This window comes from Larus michahellis, chromosome 3 (assembly GCF_964199755.1).
Source record: "Larus michahellis chromosome 3, bLarMic1.1, whole genome shotgun sequence".
NCBI classification, from domain to species: Eukaryota; Metazoa; Chordata; class Aves; order Charadriiformes; family Laridae; genus Larus; species Larus michahellis.
The window spans coordinates 124,065,296-124,092,348 of record NC_133898.1 but is presented as its reverse complement, the minus strand read 5'-3'; the positions used below and the strand labels follow the sequence as shown (position 1 = coordinate 124,092,348).

The following is a 27,053-nucleotide window of genomic DNA, read 5'->3' as shown; positions in this document are numbered from 1 at the left end:
ACAAAGTGATCGAACCACTCCTCTCAGAGTTTTCTCTTCCATTCCCTCTCTGTCAGCCCCATCTTCCTCCGACTGTCAATCATTTCTCTCTTTGCTGTTGTCATTTCCCTTCCTGTAGTCTTTCCCACTGTCTCTCTCCCAGCAATGATCCCTTCCTCCCAGTTCTACAGCTTTGCCTCAGGTCTTTCCCTAAATTTCATTGCATCAGACCATCTCCCTAGGACCAGAGCTGCTTCTCAGGAGGAAAACATGCAGCTGTTGGTGGCTGGAAAGTAGCCAGCGGACTCCCGGTCCCCCCTAGCTATGCTGCAGGAGGATGCTGAGTGACGATGTCAGCAGGGAGAGCAGAGAGAGGCCTTGGCTGCCTGTTCAATACCCTGGAAGCAGCCCCTAGTCACTGGAAAAGGGAATTAAAGGAGAAAAGGTTGCTCCCCCTGGCCTCACCCAAATGATATTCCATCCGGCATGAAGGAGATGTTGACAGAAGGGTCTGTGTGTTACCACAGATGAGAGATTCTTGGCTAGTAGGGATGCACCTCCGCCAGTCACCTCCACTCCAGCAAGAGGGTAGACAAATATCCGAGGCTCCTGCTCATCCATAGCCAGCAGTTGAATGCAGAGTATCTCAGTCTGCTCATAAAAAGGGCCGTCAGGTAGAGCAGAGGGAGGGCACAGGCAGCTCCCTTGTGCTATGTGGAAGGAACAAGGATGAGGAGCAGGTTTATTTATGGGGCTGCTGCTCTGATTTGAACACACAGGGGTTTGAAAGTGTACAGTTTTCACGCTAAATTATTTTTAAACTCAGGAGGAAGGGTGGGACTTACCACTTGTGAGTGTATCACTGCTCCTTGGGTCTATTAATCTATGACATCCTCCTCCTCCTGCATCTCTCCCAGGATAAACTTCATAAGCTAAACCTAACTGCACACAGTTTGCTCTCAGGACACACAATGGTCAAATAATGGGACTAGTATGGTATGCAACCGCACAGAAATGGGTTTGAGCAGAGCACAGGTACTCTCCGAGCCCCCCTTCCCCAGCAGTGTGTCTCCAAGTGATGAAATGCAACGCTATCAAATGTCATGACAGAAAGCGCACATAAATAAAACATGAGGGTGCCTCTTAAAAATAAATGTTGCTCCGTGATCTTTTTCCCAGGAGAATGAAGTTTCCAGTGTGCTAGCTCTCTCTGCGTGTGGTATCACATACTGCATGGTCTGTTCCGTGTAAGCTCTCAACATATGCTACGAATCTGCCTCTGCAGTACAAGTATTCTAAATCAGACACTTATGCCGCCTTCTGATCTTTTCCAGTCACACGTACATACATGGGGTTCTGCCACAGGCTATCTATCATTTCTCCCTTTCCAGCATCTGAAATGCATGACCCACAATTTGGTTTTATATATGTTTTACCGCAGTTTCCACATAATCACACAGGAAACTTTAATTCTCACCTTATGAGGCCAAGCACAAACACGTAGCATCGGACACGGGCTGCAGTTCTAATCCTTGTCTTTCAGACTGTATCTCCTATCACCGACAAGCCGTATTTCTTACAACGGATAGAAAAATATCTGAATCAAATTCCATTGCAAGCAAAGCCTTACCCTTCATGACCAGCTGTTTACCTGCATCCTTTTCCACATCCTACCCCAAAGTAAAACCTTAAATCATTAGGCAATTGATGCCCTCTGCCTCTGAGCTGATTTCAGCTCATTTCAGCTGTGGATTAAGCACAGTGGTGGTGCACAAGGTCCATCACTGTAGCTCAGACAGCTCTGCAAAGGCGCGTATCACCCTGTAATGACCCACGGCACACTGCGAGCTTGTGTTGCACTGGGCCAGGGTTGGGGATGGACAAACAGGTTCTTTGCGTACAATATTTTAGGCTAAAAGACCAACCACTAATGCAGGCCAGAATACAGTGATGAAGTAGGTACAGATTTCCTGCAGGCGTCAAGGGGAAGCAGCCCCATCCACTGCAGACCCATCATGTCTCAAGGCTGACTTGCCCCTCTCAGTCCTCCCTCTCGTCCCCTTCTACTCAATTCACCAGGAATTCACCATGCCTGGCCCCTTCCCCATCCCAGACCGCAAGCAGCAGACACAGCTGGACGGCATCATCCACCTTCCAGCTGCCTCTGAATAAGGCCCCAAGAAGAAAAAGAGGCTGTGGGTCACTCCAGCTCCTGGCTTATTGCAACCATCTACCAGCTGTACAAACCCTCCTGCCTCAGGGACTGACATAATTTGGCACAGCGCTCACCAGAACGGTGCTGTCTGTACACACGCATGCTGAACACCTCGCCGAGTGATCCCGATTCAAGCAGGGCTCACCCACTGCCATCTACCATCACGTTACGCGTGCCTCATCCCCTCCAATGGCACGTTTCTGTTTACAATGAGGCAATGTGACTCTTCCAGGAGGGCACATCCCAGGCACAGGGAGCTTTCCAGTGGGGATATGCCCTCCTGGTTGGATCACAGATTCACAGGTACACAGAATCACAGAATGACAGTGGTTTGAAGGACCTTCGGAGGTCATCTAGTCCAACCCCCTGCCAGAGCAGGGTCACCCAGAGCAGGTGGCACAGGAACGCGTCCAGGCGGGTTTGGAATGTCTCCGAAGAGGGAGAATCCACAGCCTCTCTGGGAAGCCTGTTCCAGTGCTCTGCCACCCTCAAGGGAAAGAAGTTTTTCATCGTTGAGATGGAATTTCCTGTGTTCCAGTTTGTGTTTGTTGCCCCTTGTCCCGTCGCTGGGCACTGAAAAGAGTCTCACCCCAAGATGCCAACTCTCGATGCAAGAAGATAGAGGATTTTTTAGCTCTCTGGAAAGGGACTAGCTGGGAAGTGGTGACAGGGGAATGGTCTTGTAAAGCACCCGCCCTGTGCATGGAGCAGATGGCACAGAGGCATCGGAGAAACCCTGTAAACAACCAGTTGCGCTTCAGCCCCAAGCCGTTTCATCTGCTTCGAATACAGGCTCTGTCACCTTCCAGCTGGGGCTGGAAAACATCAGGTCTGCTCTGCCTGCGGGGCTTTGCGAATTTGTATATTCTGAACTAATGCCAGGAGTAACTTCGGCGCTGGAGGGATGAACGCTGGGCCCTGTGCAGCGCACCAGTAAGGCAGTGACTTATCCATGGAGGAGGGCAGCTGGGGAAATTCCCTCCCAGTCAGAACTATTTCTTGGCTCTTTACATTAGTTATCAGCCCTTGGGAATATATTTTCCTCTCTCCATACTCTTCTGTGGTCTCCATTATCATTTGCTTAAATACTAGCACGTGCTATTTATCATGAGGTCCGCAACCCTCGTCCACTCCAGGGAGTTTGGAACTAAGTCAGAGCAATAAATTTTCTGATATTCTATGGGCTTTATAGCGCTAAGAGGCACACAGCTGAAATTACTATCTCAGAGCCTTCAACCCCTAATCTCACAGTGGAACCTTTGTCACCCAAGGCAGGGAGGATGCACAAAAACGCAGGTTGTTTATACTCACAGCGGATTCAGACTCAGGCTCCAAGCCTGCTTACTAATAATGATGATTACTTTGGCTCCACTGGTTTTATAACATGTTTGAAAGGCTCAGGGAAACCACATTATCTGCAGCTCCCTTTCACCAGCATGTTTGGTTCCTAAGAGCTGCTAGGCAAGCAAAGGAAACAGGGTGTGTTTGTGGACTGGGAATCAGTTATAATAACATCATAGTGAGCAAAATGAACACCGTGGTCTACAATTACTGCTGTTCCTCTGTGTTTATTGCAGAACAGAATCCTCTGAGACCTGACTCAAAACCTGTTGACTCCACTGAAGGACTTTGCTGCAGGCCCTAGGACCCGCTCAGACAAGACATCATCCCTTACTGACCTGCTTTGCCCAGCGTGTTCGGGGAGTTTGGTCTTTCTCCCTGCAATAGCCGCTAAGAAGGAATTCAAACCTTGACTAGAAAGGTTACTCCAGCACCTCCTCACTTCTGAACCCCAAAGCCCGTTTCAGACTCATTCCTGGCTGATGACTAGAAAAGCTGGCTTCAGGATATGATCCCAAGCACCTTCAAAGCAAATCAGAGTACAGACTGAAGTGGGAACATTTAATAAAGAGTATAAGGGTTTGGGGGTTTTTTTATTAAAGAAATAAATTAAATGCTACTTGAATGTACATGTCCAAAAGAAACACTGGTCTGAGGAGCCTGTATTTTTCAAAGTTATCGAATTAGCCCAGCTTGGTTTCTACCACCAATCTAAATAATGGTGGATGTTGTCCAACAACTTCCACCGGGAGAAAGGCTGAGGGATTTGCGTCTCTTCAGTCTGGAAAAAAGACAGCTGAGGGGGGACCTTGTCAACACTTATCAATACTTAAAGGGTGGGTGTCAGGAGGATGGGGCCAGGATCTTTTCAGTGGTGCCCAGGGACAGGACAAGAGGTAATGGGCACAAACTTGAGCATAGGAGGTTCCACCTAAACATGAGGAGGAACTTCTTTCCTTTGAGGGTGGCAGAGCCCTGGCACAGGCTGCCCAGAGAGGTGGTGGAGTCTCTGTCTCTGGAGACATTCCAAACCCGCCTGGACGCGTTCCTGTGCAACCTGCTCTGGGTGACCCTGCTCTGGCAGGGGGTTGGACGAGATGATCTCCAGAGGTCCCTTCCAACCCTATCATTCTGTGATTCTATGATTCTTTTTCCTTCCAAACAGGCAACATCATTAGAGTACGTTTGGAGTACTGCATGCAGCTCTGGAGTCCTCACCACAAGAAGGACATAGACCTGTTGGAATGGGCCCAGCAGAGGGCCACAAAGATGATCTGAGGGCTGGAGCACCTCTGCTGTGAGGACAGCCTGAGAGAGTCGGGGTTGTTCAGCCTGGAGAAGAGAAGGCTCGGGGGAGACCTTATAGCCCCTTCCAGTACCTGAAGGGGGCCTACAGGAAGGATGGAGGGGGACTCTTTATCAGGGACTGTAATGATAGGACAAGGGGTAACGGTTTTAACTGAAAGAAGGGAGATTTAGATTAGATATCAGGAAGAAATTCTTAACTGTAAGGGTGATGAGACACTGGAACAGGTTTCCCGGGGAAGTTGTGGATGCCCCATGGCAGGGGGTTAGAACTAGATGATCTTTAAGGTCCCTTCTAACCCAAACCATTCTACGATTCTATGATTAGTATCAGAGAGGGGACATCCTCCTGCCCTGAATGTACCGGGTACACGGAGCAGCTCCTGCTCTCTGAGAAAGGGAGCCCAGGAAAAGGAGAAGAGGAGACTTACTGAGCAGCTAAGTGGCCATGTTCCATGTGTGGAGGGAACAACTGGCTTTAGCGGGCTTTGCTTTGCTGACCTTATGGCAACAAAAACTAGAGAAAGAACTGGACAAAAATATTTGAGAACAGCCTAAGAACAAAAAATGGGGTGGCTTCCCCTGCAGGAGCAGGGCACAGCCCTCTCCTCTGTCCCTCTCTTGCTCTCCCACTATCACCAGAGCCAAGGCAGAAAACACTCCCAAGTTCAGGGTTCGCTGGCCATTCCCCGGCAAGATTCACTCTCCATCACACAAGGGCCAGATCGTCTCAACACTTCCCCCGTAAGAGATTATTCTGCAGTCCCATTGCTCTTTCTGGCAGGAAAACTGCCCTGATCTGGAGCAGGGATGTTTCTAAGTACGCCAGGCCACTGAATACAGTAGCCTGTTATCCCAGAAAGACTGAAGAATAAACAAAGAGGGATTGGAAGAATAACGATCAGTAAACTTCCTTGATCTGGAGGTCAAACCCAGGGCATATCTATATTAATAAACTCAAGGGCTCAAGCACTGGCTTGCAATTGCACACAATGTTGTAACTAACAAAATTCCCAGAGATATTTTGGCCTGTGCCCACCCAAACAACACCCTGGCATGGTCCAGGGGACAGCACAGCCAGGGGACTTTTCACTGCAGATAGCTTGGATATAGAGAGTTTCTCTATTTAAACGTCTTGCCACTTGCCCTTAGGGCCAGAGAACGATTTTACTGCACAAGTGTAGCCCACAGCGACTCTCTCCTAAACACAGTTAAACGTCCAAACTGGCGCAGAGCAGTGTCTGTTGTGGTGCATAGGGGATGCCTGGAGAGTTGTAGCTGCCTCCTCGGTGTATTCAAACTCATCCCCTGCCCTCTCTGCTGCCTGGGAGACACAAAGGGAGCAGAAGATGCTGGGGGCTGCGAGTCGGGGGGATTTCTCCATCACGGGAATTTCCTACAAGTGGGCACCAAGTCAACACCAGTAGCTCCCAGGACACCTCCATGGCGCAGGGACAGTGGAGTGGCCAAGCTGTGGCACACTGCAACACATCAACTGGCAGATGGTGCCGACGGGCTCGGAGCCAGCTGGAAAGAGCTCTAACTAGGCTGTGCTGGCTTCTGCCAAGATCAGGGCTGGGTAATCCCCGGAGAGCCTCCCAGGCTGCGGGTTCTAACTGGAACCTGCATGTGCTAAACACTCTCCTTCACTGCAGAGAACAGAGTTTCCCTGTGTTACTGGGGGTGTTCGCTCCACCGGAGGGGCCCTGGTCCTTTCTCCAGGTAACACAGGTTGTCAAAGCAAGTGGCTCCTTGTCCAGCCAGAACACGTCCTCCAAATCAGGCTGGACCTCCCACGCTTGAATAAGGCTGTTGGGGTAAAACGCCTCCAGGCACGTGAAGCTATGCCATGGTCACCTGCACCGCGGCACTGCAGGGTGCACCAGGACAGCCAGGCAGTCAGAAGGCAGGAGGGTTATGGAGGCGCTCACAGCTCTGCTGGTGTCACCCCAGCTGCTGTCATGTGGACAAATATCCCACAGAGCTGGTGTGCAAAATATGGACCTGCCAGAGCACTCTGCGTTACTACAGTGCATAAATATTACCAGGAGCCTTTGACTCTGGAATGTTGATATTCTTGAGTTGGTACAAAGCATTTCCGGTTGCAAATTATCGTATTTTCCATGTTATAGACTCTAGCCCTAACCCTAAACCTTTGCTTCTGAGCTGGGTAAGTTTCCACTCAAATAAAAAGAATGGGAAAGTTTTTCTTTTATCACTAACTGGGAAAAGGAAATGCCCTTCAGAAGGACATGGATTCCTTTGATGTCTCAAAATAGAGAAGAGGCTCTTTGCTCTTCTGTGCCGTAAGAAGGATAACTCTGCCATGTCCATTTTTGGGATTCGTTGTTTTCAAAGTTGGCTAAAACCAAGAAATAAATAGCAACACTAGCCTTCTCTCTCTTGCATTCTTACTGTCCTCCACGGGGACAGCTGCCAGAGCAATGAAACTATATTAGGACCGCTGCATCCCTTAGAAAAAGATAAACCCTTCACAGGGTTTCATCCTTGCTCAGTGACACGTTGGGGAGTCAGCATTGGATCCAGACACCCGTATTTCAGTGTCTGCAATGTAAATGTCCATATGGGTATTAAGCGTGTGAGTTCCCATTATTATCAGCACTGATCTGGTCTTTACAGTCTGAGAATAATTCAGCTGGTCAAATACCCATGATCCTGTTAAACATGAGTGTCCAGTGCTTTCGAAAGGCCCTCGGCCGAAACGTTAAAGACAGGGTGTGCAAATATTAGGCAGGACCTATAAATAAACCAATATCATTATGTGCATATATAAGGGCAACTCAGCTCTAGGTATCTAGTCAGTACAAAGCCAAGTTTCCTTGGCTCACTGGCTACAGCAGGAGCTTTGATATCTCATTGGTACATGCTTTTTAATAGCTTTTTTAATAGCTACATTCAGTATCAGAATCAAAACCTGAATCCCACCCTGCAAAACTGGGTACAAACCCATTGAAGAATAAGAACCCTTCAGAAGAGACATTATTTCCCGAAACCAGATATTACTGAACTACATACCGGATTTTTGTCTTTTCTAGTAATTACTAAGATATGAAACTGTCAAAGACTAGTAAGTTTACAAAGAAAAAGATTTGAAGCAGTTTAGTAAACTTATAATCAACAGGGTGCTAGAACTTCATTTAAACATCCCGAGGTTTGAAGACTCAGGAAAGTAATGACAAATAGTTGTTGAAAATATGTAGTTTTGTAGAAAACACATTCAAGGTAAGAATTATCTGACCTAAGTTTAGTTGTCGACAATGCAGATATTCACATTTCGTCTAGTCACCATAGGCTCCTTTAAAAACAAAAGAGAGAAATAAGCGCTTGTAAGGTACCTGAGATATCGACTTGAAAATGAGATGTACTGCAACCTAGAAATGCCTATTTCTTTTCATATACTGACTACAAAGGGAGGCCAGCATATCTAGTCCATATGTAGCTGATTATACTGTAGACAGCTACATCTGGTCAGCATTAGAGCGTGTTTAATAACATACCTATTTGCAGCTGCATTCCTATCCAGATCAATATGTCTCTGCACTCAGTACTCCATCCCTCTACTTACACTCAAGATTGCATCCACTGCTAGTCCAAACCTTTAGTCTCGAACTTCAAAAGCATCTGAAGGCTGGACCTGGCTACACTGAGATCTACGACTCACTTGGTAAGGTCCCTCAGCAAAACACAACTCACCAAGCCAGGACAAGACACCTAAGAAGCAGCAAGAGACATGGCATTCCCTCCAAGAAGTCTGCAGAGGAGTGCTTACAGAGAAACAGAGAGGAATCATGACAAGTCCCCTCACTCAGGAAAATACTTTTGCCCGAACCAAAATGTCACTGCTAATGATTATATACATTTCCTTGAATAAAACCTATCTGCTCAAGACTTCAGGAAACACATTTGCAAAGAGCCATCATGCCAAAAAGTAAAGCAGTTCGTATGATCCTGAATTCAAGAGCGAGCCAACCTTGCATAGGCAAAGAGCTGGTGAACCCTTTTGCAGTCTGGGACAGGTAAATTATTTCTTGCACCAGTTTAGCTTGAAAGTCAAAAAGCCTGGCTCAGCTATGAGTGTGTCGGCATCCCAGGGTATGGGGCGCAGTTTCTTGGCCAGCTGCAAAAGGAAGGTAAGTCAGTCATCCAGGTCTATAAAGCAGCAACTTGCACTGTTATTAGAAGCTTGCCTCCCCATCTGGAAATTAAATGCAAACATATGCATAAGCCTAAGTGCTGCTTAAGAGAAAATCACTACCCTGACAATGCTGAATGGGAACAGGAAGGAAAGAAAAACAAAAAATACAAACCAATATTTGTGCCTTCCCCATTTCATTTTCTTTACTGTGAAAGCCACCCTCACTTTTAATTAAGCGTAACTTAGGGGGAAAAGAGTGATGAGGTGAGAAAGGAAAGAAAATCCATTTGTTTGCTAATACTGTAACAGGCTAAGAAACATCTGACAGAAAATTTACATTACACATGTTTCAACTCCGATTTACTAGGTGGCTCAGTCCACTCAAAAAAGAGCCACAACACAGCACCGACATCCTATACTTCATTCTTCACTGATACCCAAGGCATCTGCAGAAGGTTTTGATAATCTCTAATAGCACAGAGGAGAAAATTCGCCTTTCTTACTTGTGGGAACCAGGTACAGCTTTCACACAGCAGAAGTCAGACCCTTTGATCAATATACAGCACATTAAAAAATGTGTGTTAGTATGTAATCCTGGGATAAATCCTGGATGGTTTGGTTTTTCCACTGAAAAAAACATAGGGGAGAAGAGAGTTTAATACCAGTTATTTTTCATAGTAAGAATTATAACAATACTTCAGAAGAAATAAAAAAATGAAAGAGAAATGTGAGGCAGTCATTGAATTCATGACTGAGTGAATTATCGTGACAACAATGGATATGTCAGGCGCGAGCTTAACACCCGATCTTTCCAAAGCTTCATGTCAATAACGTTCAGCAACAACTGTAGGCACTGAAAGCAGAGACTCATCACATCTGTATGCCCACGCCTGCACTAGACGCATACACTGAAATGCCAAGGGAGGTGGTGAGGCTGCTCTCCTCTCATGCCAGACGCTGAGCAATCAGCCCTAGGACCTGCAGCCTGACCACACGAGGCAGGAGGAAGCCAAGCGACTGCCCAGTACCAAAGAGCTGGTGACAAATCAGGCCTAAGAAGAAAGCCTGTTCGCCTTGGGCCAGCCTCCATCCCTTGCGGCATGCTAACTACCATACCTGTCCAAAAATAAAAAGGCAACACTTGCTGATAAGGAGGAAGGGGAAGAAATGTGGTGGGGTTTTGCCCTTTTATGAGCTGATCCATTTTCTTTCCAATTTTTCATGTGCCCCTGTAAAAAAGGCATTTCCTGTCTATTCCAAGAGGTGTCTTTTTCTTCTAAAGGAAATACTACAAGAATTTCATCAAACCTTGAAGCAAATAAATATGATCAAGGGAGTAGAGAGTGCAAGTCCCATCTACAAACTGGTCCTTGACACATACCCCCCAGGTCACGTAAGCTATAAGAATCCAGGCTGAGGCGACTTTTGACCAGCTAGGGAACAGGTCTGTTGGACTCCAGATGGAGCTGCATACCTGGTATCTTCCTCTCCCTGAGGCTTTGGCTTAGACTGAAATCAAGTGACACCCATTCAGAAAAGAGACCTCCAAGTCTCTGCCCTCACTCCTTCACTCCTTCCCCCGAAGGCACTGACACCAAGGGTCCATCTGCTTGGATTAACCAGCCTCCAGAGTCTTTGCAGGCAGCTGTGAGATGGCTTTTAAAGATAAGAGATAGCCCAGGGTGGCCTCATGGGTTAGGAATTTAGTTAAATATCTTCTAAAGGGATTTAGTAGGAGTTGCTTCATTGTTTATATTATGCAGTATCAGTCATCCTTAAGGCCCCAGGCCTTTGTATTAGTAAGGCTGAGAACACAAGTGGCCAGCAAGGGATGCTGACACTGTCCCCCACGATCCTGTTATTCCCCATGCAGAAATGCTTCTCTATTTCAGAAATTCCTACTTTCTTTGGCTCACCTAAATGAGGGAAAATAAGTGAAATACTGAGCATCAGGATACTTGGGACTGAAACTCCAGAGAGAGAGTCAGCTTTTCTTCTGGAGCACTGGTGCTGGTACTGCACAATGCCGAAACAACAGCCATTGCTAATATACAGCAAAGAAATGGTAAGTCTCTTCTGGCCCTCAGGGGAAAAATAATCATAAGCCTGCTCAGTTTTTGTTACAAGATACAGGTAATTGTGGAAAAGAGCAACAAAAAGACAACCGAGCGACTGGACAGGTTGATTTATGAGGAAAGATTAAAGGAGCTGAACATGAATGGCTTAGCTAAACAATGACTAAAACAGGACATGAAAAGTAGCCACTGTCAACAGTACTTGAAGTGTCTGTCTGAAGGGGCATTAACTGTTTGGGTGCGTACACTTTTAATCAATGGAGGTCATGGATCAGAGGTAGGAAAAGTAGATGCCAGCTGAATGTTTAGGAAAGCCTCTCACAGATCAAGACTGTTGGGGTGTAACTCCAATAACAGTCTCCTCCCCACTGTAATTGAAGGTGGTGTGTCCCCCAAAAGGCCAACTGTGCTGAGCAGACATTACCTAAGGAACTTTCTGGGGGCCTCTACTCTTAAATGCCTCACTGGCATCCCCATCTCTAAGCACCAGTGCAGGGATGACCAGACATTAAGACTGTAAAAGTCCATTCCAAGACCTCCATACAGTCAGAAGATAAAATATCCGTGCCCTGGGCCTCAGAGATCAAGCAGGAATGCAAGAAAATGTCCAAAGTGGGGGAAAAGAGTGGTTCTCTGGACTTGTGTTATACCACTGAAGGATGAAATGGGGCTGGGCATGTGCCTGGGTAGTGGGAAGACACGGAAATGTCAGCCTCTACGCCCTACCACTGCTTTGCCTCTCCCGGCCGAGAACTTGAATTCGAACAAGAGAAATAGTCTTTAGTGACACATGGCTAAAGAGACGCAGGTTGGCCATCATTCAACTGTTATAAACCACATAAGTCATATAAGGCACAGCATCCTCCTCCCTGCCTAGTCCATGCGGGGCAGGGGATATTAATGGCTGCCTACTACGGAGAACCCTCCCTAGTTGGTTTGGCCATGGAGAGCCACAGCTCAGTGTCAAAACAGGAAAAAAACGAAATTATCTTGCCACATCCTGCTGCTGTCTTTTCATCCCATGTGAGAAAGGATCGGGCTGGAAATACCACATGGTGAAAAGTCCACCTGGAGAACAAAGCATGGATCTATTTGTCTAACAAAGTCACCACAGGAGACATGCACAGGTAAGGCATTATGTTGACAGATCTTCGGTTCAGCTCCGATGACGCAAACCCTTGTGTAAATGTTGTCTCCACACCTAAAATGAGACTAGTACTTTCTCCTGAAGTCTGCCTGGCCCTGCCTATGTAACCACTAAATTACTCATAGCAGGGCCTGCTTCTTAATAAGCGTGCGCATTGCACAACGGGACAGTCGTTGCTGAGGCCTATAGACATGGCAACACTGTGTAAATCATTAGTGCACTTCCCAGCAATTAAATACATATTTGATGCCCATGTACCTTTCATCAATATCCTACAGACACCCCTGAGCGGCTGTTACTCTTATTCTATTTCAGCAGCAGCTCACAAACCCCAGTTGTACCAAGGGACCCCACCACAGAGGTCGCATATATTTGCATCTTTGGTGGCTTTCACAAAATTGCTATTTATTTCCTACTCTTCCAGTTCAGTTTTCATGGTCGGGAACGAGGATTTTCCAAATCCCAGAGAATTTCCTGTTTGCTTCGCATTGAAGTAGAGAAAGAGAAGAGAGGGCAGCTAGGAAACAGCAGGGCAGCAGTACGTGCCCAGCAGAGAAATGTGCACGTGCTCGCAGAAAGACACCAGCTGTGAGTCCTTCTATAAACGGTGCAAGGGAATGGCATTTTCTTGATACATTTTGATAAAAGAAAGGCAAACATATATGTGATCCACGCAAATATATCTTAATTGGTCATGGTGTCAAACGCTCCCTTTAAATTTAATCTAATGAGTGTTTCACTGAGCTGTCAGCGATCTCCCGTAGCCTCCAGGCACTAATGAGTTAGCATCAAGGTGTCAATGCTTTTGGCATTAACCTCAATTAGGAGGAGTTAGGGTGATCAGTGAATGAAGGGTCAGCCATTCATTGCTGAGACATTCCTCTGGCTATAGCCTGCAGTCTCCTGCATGAAAGGGGCTGGCAGACCGGCTGCCTACCGCCTTCTCAATAAAGAAGGCTCATACGTGGCAACATTACTGTTAATTACTATATTTGAAACCTGTGCAGGTCTTGACAGGAATGGAGAATCAACAGTAACCCTATTTAATGAGGCTATTCAAAGAGGTTCCCAGGGAAAAAAAGAAAAAAAAAAAAAAAAAAGGTAGCCTGTGACAATAAAATGGTAAATATCGACCACTTATTCATGGTCAGCACTTTCAAAAGAACACCATTAAGGGAGTCACTATGTCAAAGGAAAAAAAAAAAGTCTGGACAGCAGGGTTATGCTTACAGAAAAAAAAAATCACCATACAGATAAACCATGTAACCTTAATTCTGCTCCAGCTGTCTCTCTCCAGACTTCCTGAAAGATTTCCTTTAGATACATTAAATTCAGATATCATCTTGCACAATCATTCTTGGATAGATCTGCTTTTCTGGGGTGAAATCACGGATGGATCACAACTACTTTCAAGGCTGTGCCCGCCCTATTCAAGCAGGGACAGCCAGGCAGGCACCCACACCTACCTCCCACCTGCAATCAGTTCTCCAGTTGGCAGATTGCTGTTCAACCCCCAGACCATGTGCATATTTATGCCAGAGGAAATCATCCAACAGGCAAATCTGTTTAGAAACCTCAAAGGCTTGTCAGCCACCATAAAAAGCTTGGTTACGTTACAGTTTAGCATTACAGTTATTACAATAGAAACTCTGCGTCCATTCTAAAACATTTCTTAACTTTCTAAATTTCTAAAATATATGTATAATACCAGAATGAACAAAAAGACCCACCTGCCTCCTTCCCGTCACCAACTCCACCACGACAGTCCGACCACCCTTCCCTGTATCCAGCCATGACTGCAACTCCAGCAGCCCCTAGCCAGGGGCATCACACACCACAAAATGACCTGCAGCAGCCCCTTACACTCAACGGGAACCTCGCAGAAAGCCCCTGATGCGCTTCCCTCTGACTTTTAGACCATGGTCCTTATCAACTAAAACAAAACCAAAATAAAACAGAGATGAAAGGAACAAAGGCCTCAGGTGCACAGACGCTGTGAACAGTGGGGGTCAGGTGTTGCAGAGCTAACTCTTTATGGGACTCGTCTTCTTTTCCATAGTAGAAGCTCTATACGTTTCCCGGTAACGGCAGAGATAGAGGACCACAGCAGCAGGCTTGCAAAGCTTGCCTAATTGTAAGGCAGCACTTGTCTTGCAGCTCATTCTGCTTAGGATCATCGTAAAAGTTGTCCTTTGAACTCCCTCTCTGCTTCCTCCAGCCCCATCTTCCTTCCTCCCCATCCCCAAGGCAATGATTTTTATCTCCAGGTCTCCATTTCTTCTCTGCAAGAATCAAAGGCCTTTCAAGCCTTTCCTTTGAGGTGACAGCATTACCTGCTCCTCCTCCACCTGAGACGTGGAGCGCTGCTTCCTCAGAATATTTATTTACCCTAATCTATGTCAGACACAGGCTCATTCTGCCCTGGTAATGAAGAACTGCTGTGTCTGGGCCAGCCAGACCAGACGTGTTCGGACTCTTCTGGACATGTGATTCAGATCAAGCTGCAGTGAGTTGTACAATAAGCAAAACCAAACAGGAGCAGCACAGTGACAGACTCCGATTACCTAATTTACCAAGCTTCATCTTAAAACTAATCAGGCTGTTTGTGCCATGTCACTCACATTTCACATTCTTGTGCAGTCACTAACATGAAACCTAAACTGTTCTTTGCCTCTGGAGCATATTCCTCTTTGATGTAGGACAGCAGGACTACCAACTATAGTCTCTTTTATTAGTAAGTACCTCCAAGACCATTCATAAAGTATGTGCCCCGCTCACTTTAGCACTGGTCAGCAAAAGAGGTGGCATCTTGCCTTTGCCACCAGGGAATCCATGATCTCCAACAGATCTAAGCCATGAATCCAAACTATATGAGCCTTGCTGGCTGAGGGCTTTCCTTCTTTGTTTCTCTCTAAGATCCAGGAAACTGCATCCACAAAATCTGTGAAAACAACATCACCAAAGATGACAAAGTCACAGCCTCAGAAGCTGGAAAACATCAGCCTTAAATTTTGTGCTTACCCATCATGGCACACTCTTTAGTTGCACTGACGGATGCTTTTTTAACAGGTTCTATGAAGTGAGGTCTAATTTTCCAAAAGGACAAACAAGCTCTTTGCTTTTCCTTCCCCTGGATGGATATGTGTAAAATGCTAGAAGGAGGTTCAACAAGTCCATTCGCTTGCAGGAACAGGTAACAGATGCTACATCACCAATGAAGATCTACTTTGCCCGCTCTCCCATACCACCAGCCACAGTCCCTGATAATCTACAACAAATCTGACCTTGAGAACAAAAGACCAAAAGACTGGAAACCTGAAAGCCAGTCAAAGAAGAGAGCAAAGCTGTCAACCCCATCCTAGCTCCTAGAAACATCAAGGGAATTTAGAAAGATGAAACGTGGAAAGTGGACCTCAATCCCATGCAAATCCAACAGGGAAATTCTTCTCCAAACCCAAGTCTGGAGTCTGATAAAACCCTGAGCAGGGGCACAAGACACCGAGCCGTTATTTGAGAACTTCTTCAGCACTAAGACTCCTGTCCAGCTATAGATAATTTCTGAAGGTTCAGAGGAAGAAATCCCCCTTAAGAATTTAAATAAGTATCACGTTCATCTCTTACCTGGATAAATCTTATGATAATTGGAGATCCACTCAAACAGTTGGAGTGGAAACCAATAAATGTAAGGAGAAAACACTGGTATTATCATTATCATTATGTGGCAGTGATAATTTTGACCAAAAGGAGCATTTGTGTAAGAACGCAGTGGTTGAAAGCCATGTAACCGTATGTAGATATCTGCGTTGTTGAGGTCCTACGTGTAGATAACAGTATCTCCACTAAGCACCAGAAGCTCCCTTTATAGTCAGTACAGGAGAACCGTCACTTCAAATATGCAGCTCATCTCTTTCAGGCACCTACTTTCAGATGAGATGATTTGTTCCTCAAAAGCAGCTGTTCCTCTCCATTACCTGTAAATGGAATTTTTCTCAGATGGGAATGTCTACACTATAACTCTCTACGGCTTATGTGTCTATACTTGATCAGATAAATCCCACTTCATGAATTTTTCATTATTTGCGCTCATTACTTTTTTAAAAAATACATTATAGCTTGAACAGAATCATAGGCTCGATACAACAATTACTGGAATAATTTCTATTTTCTTAGGAAAATAAGACATAGGATTTGAACAGGTGTCCCAAACCATCTCTGAACCAAAATTCATAACATTGAAAGTAGCCACACAATGGAATTATATTGTATCATTATTCTGTTCTTTATGTATTTGGGAAGTCAAACTATGTGGCCCATGAATTTAAAATCGGTATGTCTGTGAGTTCTGCTTTAGAGTTTCACACAAGCATCCCAGTTAAACAGACATTATCAAACGTTATATATATTCAGTTTAATATCCCTAGAGCTAGGTTGCCTAAAATGTTTACTGGTTTTTAAACACCAATTTTATTTCAACTTTTGAAGAAAGGAAGTTTGCACTATATATTCTGTGCCTGCCTTTCTCTAGCAAGACCCTGTCTGCATTGTCCTGTCTCAAAAGGGTCAAAATGCTTTTGTGTTTTCTTGGAAGTCTGGAATTGTTCTTTTTCCATTTTTTGCAGATTTCAGATATTGCTTTTTATAGAAATTGCTTTTTTTATAGAAAGCCTTTTTGCAGTGACAAAAATACATTTTCTACATTAATGAATCCATGAATTTTAAGAGCACAAGGGACCACTGCATTCACCCAGCCTGAGGCTTTGATAGATTTACTGCGCAGGAGCTAATGGACTAGAGCACAGTCCCGTTGAGATGACAGGAGAGAATTTGTGCAGCTCCTCAGCCTCCCTCCTCATCACCATCATGAAGGCAACCACCTCAGAGCTCTCTTGTCTAACACAGACCCTGCCTGTAGTCCAACGTGATAGAATATTTATTTAAACACAAGATTTTGGAGAAAACCAGACTGTTTTCCCAAGCACCCAGAGAAAGCAAAGGTCAGCGCACCCCCATCACCCCAGAGCATCTCTTCCACGTCTCCTTGACCCCTCTTGGTCTCCCAGCAGCATCAGACACCACGAAACAATAGCTGCTGTCCCTGGGCTCAGGCTTTATCCTTTACCTGCCCGGTTCTCTCATCAGGATGTGAAGTGCCTGGCCTCTGGGGCTCACCTTACTGCCTCGTAAAGCAGGATGGCAGGATTATTAATGTGGCAGAACTGCGGGATTTTCCAAGCAATTTATGAGTTACCATGGCAGTTCATTAGCTCTCAGCCCAATGACCCCTTTCCATCATGCATGAATCAAGCAGGAGGCACGCACACATCCAAACACACGGTGAGTATTCACATCAAAAATACATCCAAGACCACATTTCCTCCATTTTTTCCAATGAATGTCCAACAAAGGCACTAAAAAGTCACCAGTGATCCAGACCGACAGCCAACCCGCTGAAACACCCCTAGACACAAAGAAATTCACAATCCCCATCTTTTTTCTCTCTCTTTTTTTTTTTTTTTTTTCCTCATCAGGCCATTTCTGACCGACGCCTGTACTTAAAGAATAGCAGAGGTTTTACATTTACAGCCTCCATTGCCTGCACAGGGCAGCAGGTCTGGCGGCACAGTAGGAACTCTGGATTGCTCCCTCGACTTTCAGGGCTAAGAATAAGGTTTCTCTTTACACACAGAGAAGCCCCTCGTCCCCACTCAAGGAAGTATTTGAGAAAATATTTAACTTTCATGGTATTTATGCATGGGTCTTAAAGTAAAGGACACACTTAAACACTTCCTTGAGCCCAAGTGGCATTACGCACGTGAAAAAAAATCAACACCACGTTTTAATACATTGCTGAGTTAGGACTTCAACAGGGGCCAAAAAAATAAGTCTAGTATACTAGAGAAGAAAGAGATCTAGAGAATTAAAGGGAGTCTTTGAAGGTAATAAGTGGGCAATTAAGAAAAGAAAAAGGTCAGGAGCACAGTAACTTTTATCAGCAAGTACAAAACCACCAGCAAACTACCTGCAGATATTACAAATACAATGCTTTTTACCAAAGAAAGAGAGAGACAAGGAGTTGGGGGGGGGGGACAGGAAGAAGAGAAAGAAAGAGAGAAAGACTTCTATTAAGTCTCTATTGCACTATTTTTCTCAGTTGCCTTAATATTCTTTTATTTGCTGTTACCCTCTAAGAGTTTCAAGGTATTTTAAAGAAAAGGCAGAGCTAAAATTTTTGTATCTCCCTCTAGTTACAGCTGCCACACTCAGAAAGCAATCTCGCCACACGTTACCTGCTTTCCCAGAATTAACTTGCCTTTCCCTTTTAAATAAATCATTAATGTATGTATTAACGCAGTAATGGGACCCGCATACTGGAAAATCCCGCCTTCCACACCATCCCATCAGCTAAACCTGGCTTTGGGCCAAAATTTAGTATTTCGGCTCCTGCCAAGGTTCAGGTTTGGAACGTTTTTACGTTGGAAGATTTTTCATCTGTTGCCTTGGCTGGGTTAATGGGACCCTAATGCACACGAGAGATCGCTATCGTGCCAGGCTGCTGGTTACTTGCTTGTTTGAATCATCTTGTACATACACGCTAACTTGTAGCATTTCCCTCTCAGCTAAGTGATGCCAACAGGCATTTAACGCAAAATGCAAAAAGGATATAATATGATACGGAGAACCGCTGACTTGAGATACTCCCACTGGCTGGAGAAATTACAACAAATTATTCAAAAAAACCACAGCCGAGCAAAAAGTTAGACGACACCTTTACTTAAAACCAGATTCATCAACAGAATTGTGTACGTCTGGCAGGAATTCTCATGTCCAATAAAACACGGAGGCTGGAGGGATGAACCTCCGAGAAATTTGGACATGGCTTAAAGAAACTAAAGCTGTTGCCTCATCCATTTACCTCTCGGAGATCCAGGATAGGGCTTAGCTCCTGCTGTCAAGCCAGAGAAGAACAGTCTGTATGTGCTGACCTGAGAGATGCTTGCAGATGTTCTCCTGCCAGGAGTGGGAGATAAGTCACCTCACTAGCTCCTCACTAGTCAGTGCTCTACAACAGCAGCATTAATGCCTGTCACAAAGTCCACCTCAGCAAAAGGGCTGGGATTTCTGCTAACAACACCTGAGTTTTCAATTAATATTACCTTTTGTCACCTCATAAATTACTCCCTCAACAGATTATTTTTTTCATGAATTGCTATCAGTAGAAGACGTGGTTTTCTCTTTCCAGCCCTCCCCATGCCTTAGCACGAAGAGCAGAGTTCAGCTGCCCTGTCCCCATAGTTACTGAAGTTTCTCACATGGGAAATGTCTGCGTGAAGGTCCTCCTACCCACGTCCACCAGTATGCTTGCTCTCACCACCTCTTCTGAAGCAGCACAGCGGGTCGGTAACGCTGGCTGAGGACCCATCACCGTTTTTTCTCCAGGTGAGACCACTGTCACGGTCCAAACTGCTGAACCACGGCAGGACATTTCTGCCACAGCCTGGCAGCCCGGGAGTGACAGGGAAGAGCAGGCTGACTGCAGTGCTTGATCTCAGAGAGGGATGAAGTCACCTATGTGAAGCAGCAACAAGAAAGGCTGAAGTGATGCTCAGAGAAACCCGTTTTGTGCACCCACCATGTTTCCCAAGCTATGCCAGGGTCACCCTGCCTCTTCCACTGCTCTCCAGTGAATAGCAGCAAAGCCGCATGCTGCGCTCCAGGGATCGAGCGTTTCCAACTGCAAGAGTTGGGGAAGAGGGATACGTGTCTAGATACAGGTCACAGGAAAGCGCAGTCACCTTTGTCCGTCAAAGCCTGTCCCCTTTCAATCCCACAGGTTTTGTGAAAGGAGAATGCCATACCAGGAGCACTAACGCATGCAGCTTTACGGAAATCTGAAACAAAGGTTTCCACCCAACAGGAGGAGGTTTCCTACACTGCAATTGTTCTCTAAACCATAAGAACATCAAATTGTTTGGTTTTATCATTTCTTTTAAAAGAACGCCAGGATTTTCTTCTGTCTGACACAAGCACACGGGACTGGAATTTGATTTCTTGTTTATTTGGTTTTCACATTTTGAAGGATTTTGCTGTTTGATGGGGAGAAATATGTGTCTGATGAACACAAAATCCAGCTCAGAGACATCTCTGAGATCATGATTTTGAAAAGAAGCCACGGCCACCTTCAAAGGATGGGGCAGATTTCACCCACTAAAAAGCAAAACATGCCATTCTGTGCTCTCAAGCGTGACTCATTTCCTGATGCAGTTAGGCTATGACTAGGAAAGTTAAGGTCGGATTAAGAGACCATGAATGTCTTTTGTAGTGGACTTTGGGACCAGGACCACAATGCCAGAATAAGGATGCAGCGGCCTTTGAAGGAGATACCCTCTTGGAAATATATCATGGGGCTCTGTGTGGTTTTTGAGTTATGTTTTTTGAGTTGAGTTATTTTTGAGTTATAAAGCTCCTATTTCACTATATTTCTTTGGTTTCCATCAAATCCCCATGAGGATAAGCTTCTCTCCGGTCTCTTTACAAGAAAAATGATATAACAACATCACCTTCCTCATTAGAAAATTCACAAAGCTTCGCATGGATAGCCTTGCTACTTCTTGCTACATAATTTCAAACACACACAAAGAAACCAAGAAAAAAAAAATAATTCAACCTTCCTGACATGCCTGCCAAACGAAACAACAGCCAGGCAGGAGCTCAGAGCCTGATGTTCCTTTATGTCTCTCGCTGCTCTTCAAGGTGCTGCCCATCCGCCATGCTACAGCAACTACACGAAACACCATAGCGACTCCATCGCAAATACCATCTATCGGATTCAGCGTGCTGCAGTTACACACAGAGATTGACCCACGGAGCTGTTGTTGCTTGAGGAGACCGCCAGCACCTCCTCTACTACGTGCTCAGCCACCTACTCAGCAGATTCAAAACAGAACCAGAATTTCCTCTTCCAGGTGGACGTAGAGAGGAACAGAGAGGGACTGAGCTGTTCCTAGTAACGACTATATAAGCAAAACCCTCAAGCAAATATTTCCAAATATATCAGCTACAAATGACCAAAATGTCATCACTGGAAGAAGACAGACCTCGTGTTGTTTTCATACCACTGAGCTCAGAGAGGAACATTCTTTTCTCTGTTGCAAAACAAGATGACTAGTCAAGTAGGAGAGGAGCACAGCGTCTGCTCAGCGCTGTGACTTAAGCTCCCAACTGAGAGAACTGAGAGCTCCCGCTGTTTGTGGTTTTTTTTTTTTCAAATAACAATATTTTGTTAGGAAAATGTTGCAATGTTCACCTGAAGATTTTGGGAGTGATTTTCTATTAACATCGTAGATGGGTATGGATTGGTGATTGTCTTATTCTACTGTACAAAATGAAATACAGAGCAAAGCCATGAGGATCCTACTGATAACCACAACTTTGCTGCAGTCAAATGAGACGGCAGGATGCTAACATTCAGGATGTGTCCACTGAGTGGATTGATTTCACCACCAGGTTTTCCTGCCTTGCAGAGGCAGCGTTGAATGAGCTCACAAAATATCATTTCCATGTTTTCTGCTTTTTCCATCAAGCCAATGAGTAGAAAAAAAAAAGACAGAATTAAACCATGCAGGTGATCCACAGAGCTTTCCCTTGTTGACCAAATAAGAATCACCATGAGCCAACTGCAAGTTCAACAACTTTTTATGTACGATTACACGTCTTGTTCTTACACACCACTGTTCATCAAACACATACGCCAACGAGAGTTAAATTAAGATAATTTTGTGGCTCACCACAGGTGTAGATGACATTAAGATGCTTTCGGATGCCTGGGTAACAAGGATCTCCAAATTCATAGGTGCTGGCATATATGCTGCAACTTCTTTTCCCGTGACAGCGCTTGATCATGAGCTGGAGAGCAGTAGCCGACTGACACTCTAAAAGGGAAAAAGGAAACCTATTTGTGAGTATTTACCCATTCACACCAGAAATCGCCTAAAAAAAAAAATACCAGATGCAGACTGTGAGAGCACATACATATATGAGCTTTCAATGACTATTTCAAAATCTTTGTGTTTACATGGGAAGGTGTTTCTAGCTCTCGATCTCCTCTAATAAATTGTAAATAGATGAAAGGAAATTACAAAAAAAAAAACAGCGAAGAATCAGAAACCCTCATACATCCATAGAAAAAGGCTGCAAGATGGTTTATTTTCAAAGGGAAAAGGCTCTCCATAATAAAAATAATTGCTTCTCAACCTGGCACTTATTCTAGAAATGTCTGAAAAGACTCTAAGGCAGGTATCAATATCTTCACTTTAATGGGTAAAGAGAATCATAGAAAAGTAAAAAGGTTAACAACAGCAAATCAGTGCAGAGCATGGAAAAAGTCAGAACTCAGGAGTCTCACTCCAGTGTATTTACCCAGAACCACTACAAGCTTCCCTAAAAACTAAGAGACTATCATAGGAACATAAAATACGTTAATACTACAGTTATAATATTCATATGAAATTCCTGTAGATTTGCTTAGCTGTCTGATAATGCAACTGATGACAGCAAATAAAATATTATTTGCTAATAACTGATGCTGTTATTAGCAAATTCCCACCTCATGGGCGTAAGGGAGATGGACATCGTGATCTTGTTTGGGGAAGGGTAAAACTCTGATTTGATTTGGGTGTGTTGATTTTTTCCAGGTTTTGCTTGTTTCATTTTGAGGGGAAGAGATAGGGAGAGTTTGGCCAGGCTTTTTCAGCCTTTGTTATGCCCAAGGGAGTTGTTTCAAGCCACCAACTCTGGCCCCTTTCTGCAGACAGGGGTGATCAGTGTCCCTGTCTGCTCTTAGAAGATGATGTCTTTCTGGGTCTAATGAAGGTTACTCTGAAGTCAAATAACTATGTTACCATTTTCCATCTAAGTAGAAATATTCTGCTAACGGTGTTTATTCCATGCAAGTAGAAATGTCATACTCAGGACTTTAAAATATGCAAAGCTCCAAGAGTAAATATTTACAGCTTCCTGAAGAGGGGAAGTGGAAAGGGAGGTGCTGAGCTCTTTGCCCTGGGATCCAGTGACAAGAGACATGGGAATGGTTCAAAGCTGCATCAGGGGAGGTTCAGACCGGACATCAGGAAACATTTCTTTACCGAGAGGGTGGTCAAACACTGGAACCGGCTTCCTAGAGAGGTGGTCGATGCCCCAAGCCTGTCAGTGTTTAAGAGGCATTTGTACAATGCCCTTAATAACATGCTTTAAATTTTCATCAGCCCTGAAGTGGTCAGGCAGTTGGGCGAGATGTCCATCTTCCACCTTCCAGCCTCCAACTGGAGGTCCCTTCCAACTGAAATTACGCTATACTATTCCATGCTATGCTATTCTATTCTATTTTCCCCAGTATTACTTTCTATCAAATGGTTCGTGCCTGTTTTCTCAGCTAACGTGAAAATTATTTGTACAGTCAAGCTCTCAAACTTTTAGGTCCTAGACTGAAAATTTGCTTGCACTGTCCAGCCAGGGCCAAGCACAAGGGGAAGTTGACACGAAGATATTTCTTCAACATTAAGCTGTTGCTAAAAGCAACAGGAAAGCTACAGAGAAAGGAATACAAACCCCTTTTAGCCACTAATCAGGAGGCAAAGAAAGGGAAAATGTGCCCCAAAAGCTATTGATTGCCAGAACCAGCACAACAAAAGCCATGAGAGACACAGGAAAGCCACAGAAAACTAAGCCTAGAGGGCAACATGTCTTTTTTTCTCAAACCAAAGGCAGCATTTTATTTCACACGCTGCAAATGACAAAAGAAAAGGGTCCCATGTGAGCATTTTCATACTGAACCACCCAAACTTCCTTAGGGGATTTTTGATCCAACGAGTGCCAGAGGTTCCAGTGGAAACATCTGGCATGCAGCAATCCTGCTTTATTGCTTTTTTGTCAAATGTCCAGTTAGAGAAACTCATCAAATCTAAGCACTGCACAGGATTTCATGGAGGGTGCCTATTCTTTTTCTTGGTTATTGTTCTCACACAAAACAGACAGCATCCCACGGCTGTCTGCACAGGGCCCTCGCCCTCCGCGGGGGGGTGGGGAATTACCCGTTACTGTTCCTGTGAGAGGCACAACAAGCCTTTTGCATATGTCATCCCCAGAGACGGTCAGCCTTTGGGACACTCCTCATGCAGGAACGAGCGGTATCAAACCACAGACTCTGCCCCCAACCTTAACAAACTGGACTGACTCTTCAGGTGCTAGATCTGTGGATTCAGCACATTAAAAACGCTTCTAGGAGTTCTATCTGTCATATAGTCTCACACTAACATCACCAGCTTTTCTAGCCATCACCAGTCATGTCTTGGTATCGATGACCCCCTTCCTCCTGTGCAGTTCTTCCATCCATACTGACTTTAGCAGTGTCATCTGCACTAGGAAAATAAACGGCGTTCAAATCCGGACACACCATTATCCCCCTTGTTTAAGTGCTACTCTGTTCCTTAGAATGATTTTGCCCACTAGCATTACGCCAAAAAGGTAATATAGTCTGAGATACTGCCCAGAGAGGTGATGGAGGCCCCATCCCCGGAGACATTCAAGGCCAGGCTTGATGAGGCTCTGAGCCACCTGATCTAGTTAAAGATGTCCCTGCTGACTGCAGGGGGGTTGGACTAGATGACCTTTAGAGGTCCCTTCCAACCCAACGCATTCTATGATTCTATGACAGGGCTAGTAACAGGGCTAGTCCCAATCCTCAATTTGCAGAAGGCCTCCCTGGATATTTTGGATGGAAAGGAGAGGAGCAGGAGTACATGGTAGAGGGTTTTGCTGCATTGACATGAGGTCAGCCAGGCCAGGGACGGGCAGTAGGCTCCTTCTCACTGTATTCAGCCCAGAGTAGCTGATGACAATAGATGAGCACAATCCTAATACTACCTTACTACCTATCAACTAGTAGCTCTATCTTTTTTTCCCCAGGAGAGGACAGTCTTGCCCATACTACTCATTGAAAACAACGTGCCATACTACGGGACCCGGCTCTAGCCCCTTCCCCAGCCTCACTCCCATGGAATCACGGAATTTTCCAGAGTTGGAAGGGACCTCTAGAGATCATCTAGTCCAACTCCCCTGCTAAAGCAGGATTGTCTAGAGCACATGCCATACAGATGTCATTTGAGTTACAACATACAAGCAGAGAGCCTCTTCCATGAAGATCCATCTGCCAGAGCAGGTCCTACCACTGCAAACCCTACTTGTATTTTAATAGTGCCCAGGTCCAGCCTATGCTGTTCAGCTACTTGTTCACTGGTAAATGAAAACTTAACCTGGCCCATTCCTTGGCCTTGATGCCAACTGTGGTGGAAGAACCCACATCCATGCTATTAAACACTTTTACCCTCCAAAACAGAGTGGTGATACCCAGTCCCTGTCCTATAACCAACCTCAAACCATCTTCTGGGCTGCCTAGGAGAGTGTTAGCTGAGCCAAGGCAACCAACCATGCCACGGACCATGCTACAATTTAACAGTAGAGATTTATGCCCAGTATCTGTGTCCAGGCCCTGGCACTGATAGTTCACCATGCAAACATGTATACATGTAGCCCTAGATACCCAGCTTCTCTGGGCACAGACAAGGCCTCCATATTCACAAGTATCAGTAGTGAAATACTCAGCACTCCAATTGTCAGGCTGCTCCAGCTCAAGCTGCACTAACCAAAATGAGCAGAAAAGCAGAAGAGACTCTCTATGCTTCAATTACAGTTGGGGATTAAATCCCCTAGCACAGAAAGCAAGGCACTGGCTTTTTTAAAGCCTCTTTTACATGGACTTTTTGCAAGCCTTAGCATTGAAAATAGATCCAGGACAAAAGTCACCTGTTGGGACTGCAGCACATAAACCATACAATAATTTAGTTGGAGGCAATATCTGGAGCCTATCCAGTCCAACCTCCTGCTCAAAGCACAGCCAGCTTTGATGTTACATCAGGTTGCTCAGGAATTTGCCCAGGCAAGTTCTGAAAATCTCCACAGATAAATATTCCCCAAACTCCTTGGGCACCTGTTCCAGGGCTAAACCACTCTCCAGGTGAAGAATTTTTTCCTTGTATCTATCTAATCAGATTTCCATTGCTGCAACTTGTGTTCATTGCTTTGGGTGTTTGTTTGGGTTTTTTTCTGTGCGTTTCCAAGAACATTCTTCTGTAGAGCCATCTATTAGGTAGTAGAAAACAGCAATAAGATCCCACCCTAAGCTTTCTCTTCTTGAGACTGAACAAAGCCAGGTTCCTCAGCATTTCCCCATATGTTGTGTGCTCCAGCCCCCTAACCAGCTTGGTGGTCCTTCACTGGACTTGCTCCAATTTTCCAACATATCACTTGATCTGGGGAGCGCCAAACTGGATATTCCAGTGGTCCAGTTGAGTACTGGAAGGCCAAATAGAGTGAATAAACCCTCTCCTTGCTGTGCTTACAATGTTCTTACTAATAAAGTCCAGTATCCACTTAGCCACTATTGCCACAAGACCACACTGCTGACTCATGTTCAACTTCTTGTCCCCCAGGACCCATTGGTCCTTTTTCTGCAGAGCCACTTTCTAGCCAGCTGGTCCCTAGCCTGTGCTCTTGCAGAACTTTGCACTTGCCTTTGTTGAACTTCACAAGGTTTTTCCAGCTCACTGAGGTTCCTCAAGGTCCCTACCCGTGGCTGTAACAACTGTCCTGTACCATCTACAAACTCTGTCCCATTATCCAGGTCATTACTGAAAATGTTAATGAATATTGATCTCTGCTTGTAAGTGGCTGCCAGTTTGACTTCAACATAGCATTGTGAAGGTTTCTTGTAGTACTCTATTT

At 45.1% G+C, this 27,053-nt stretch overlaps 1 protein-coding gene across 2 annotated transcripts in view; it reads right to left on the bottom strand.

Annotated features, from left to right (window-relative positions):
- EVA1A (eva-1 homolog A, regulator of programmed cell death) overlaps window positions 1-27,053 on the bottom strand; it is a 216,797-nt gene that overhangs the window by 87,463 nt on the left and 102,281 nt on the right. For both annotated transcript variants that reach the window (XM_074582008.1, XM_074582001.1), the window contains one exon: window positions 22,004-22,147. In XM_074582008.1, coding sequence (XP_074438109.1) covers window positions 22,004-22,147 — 144 coding nt within the window. The remainder of the gene's footprint in view (window positions 1-22,003; window positions 22,148-27,053) is intronic.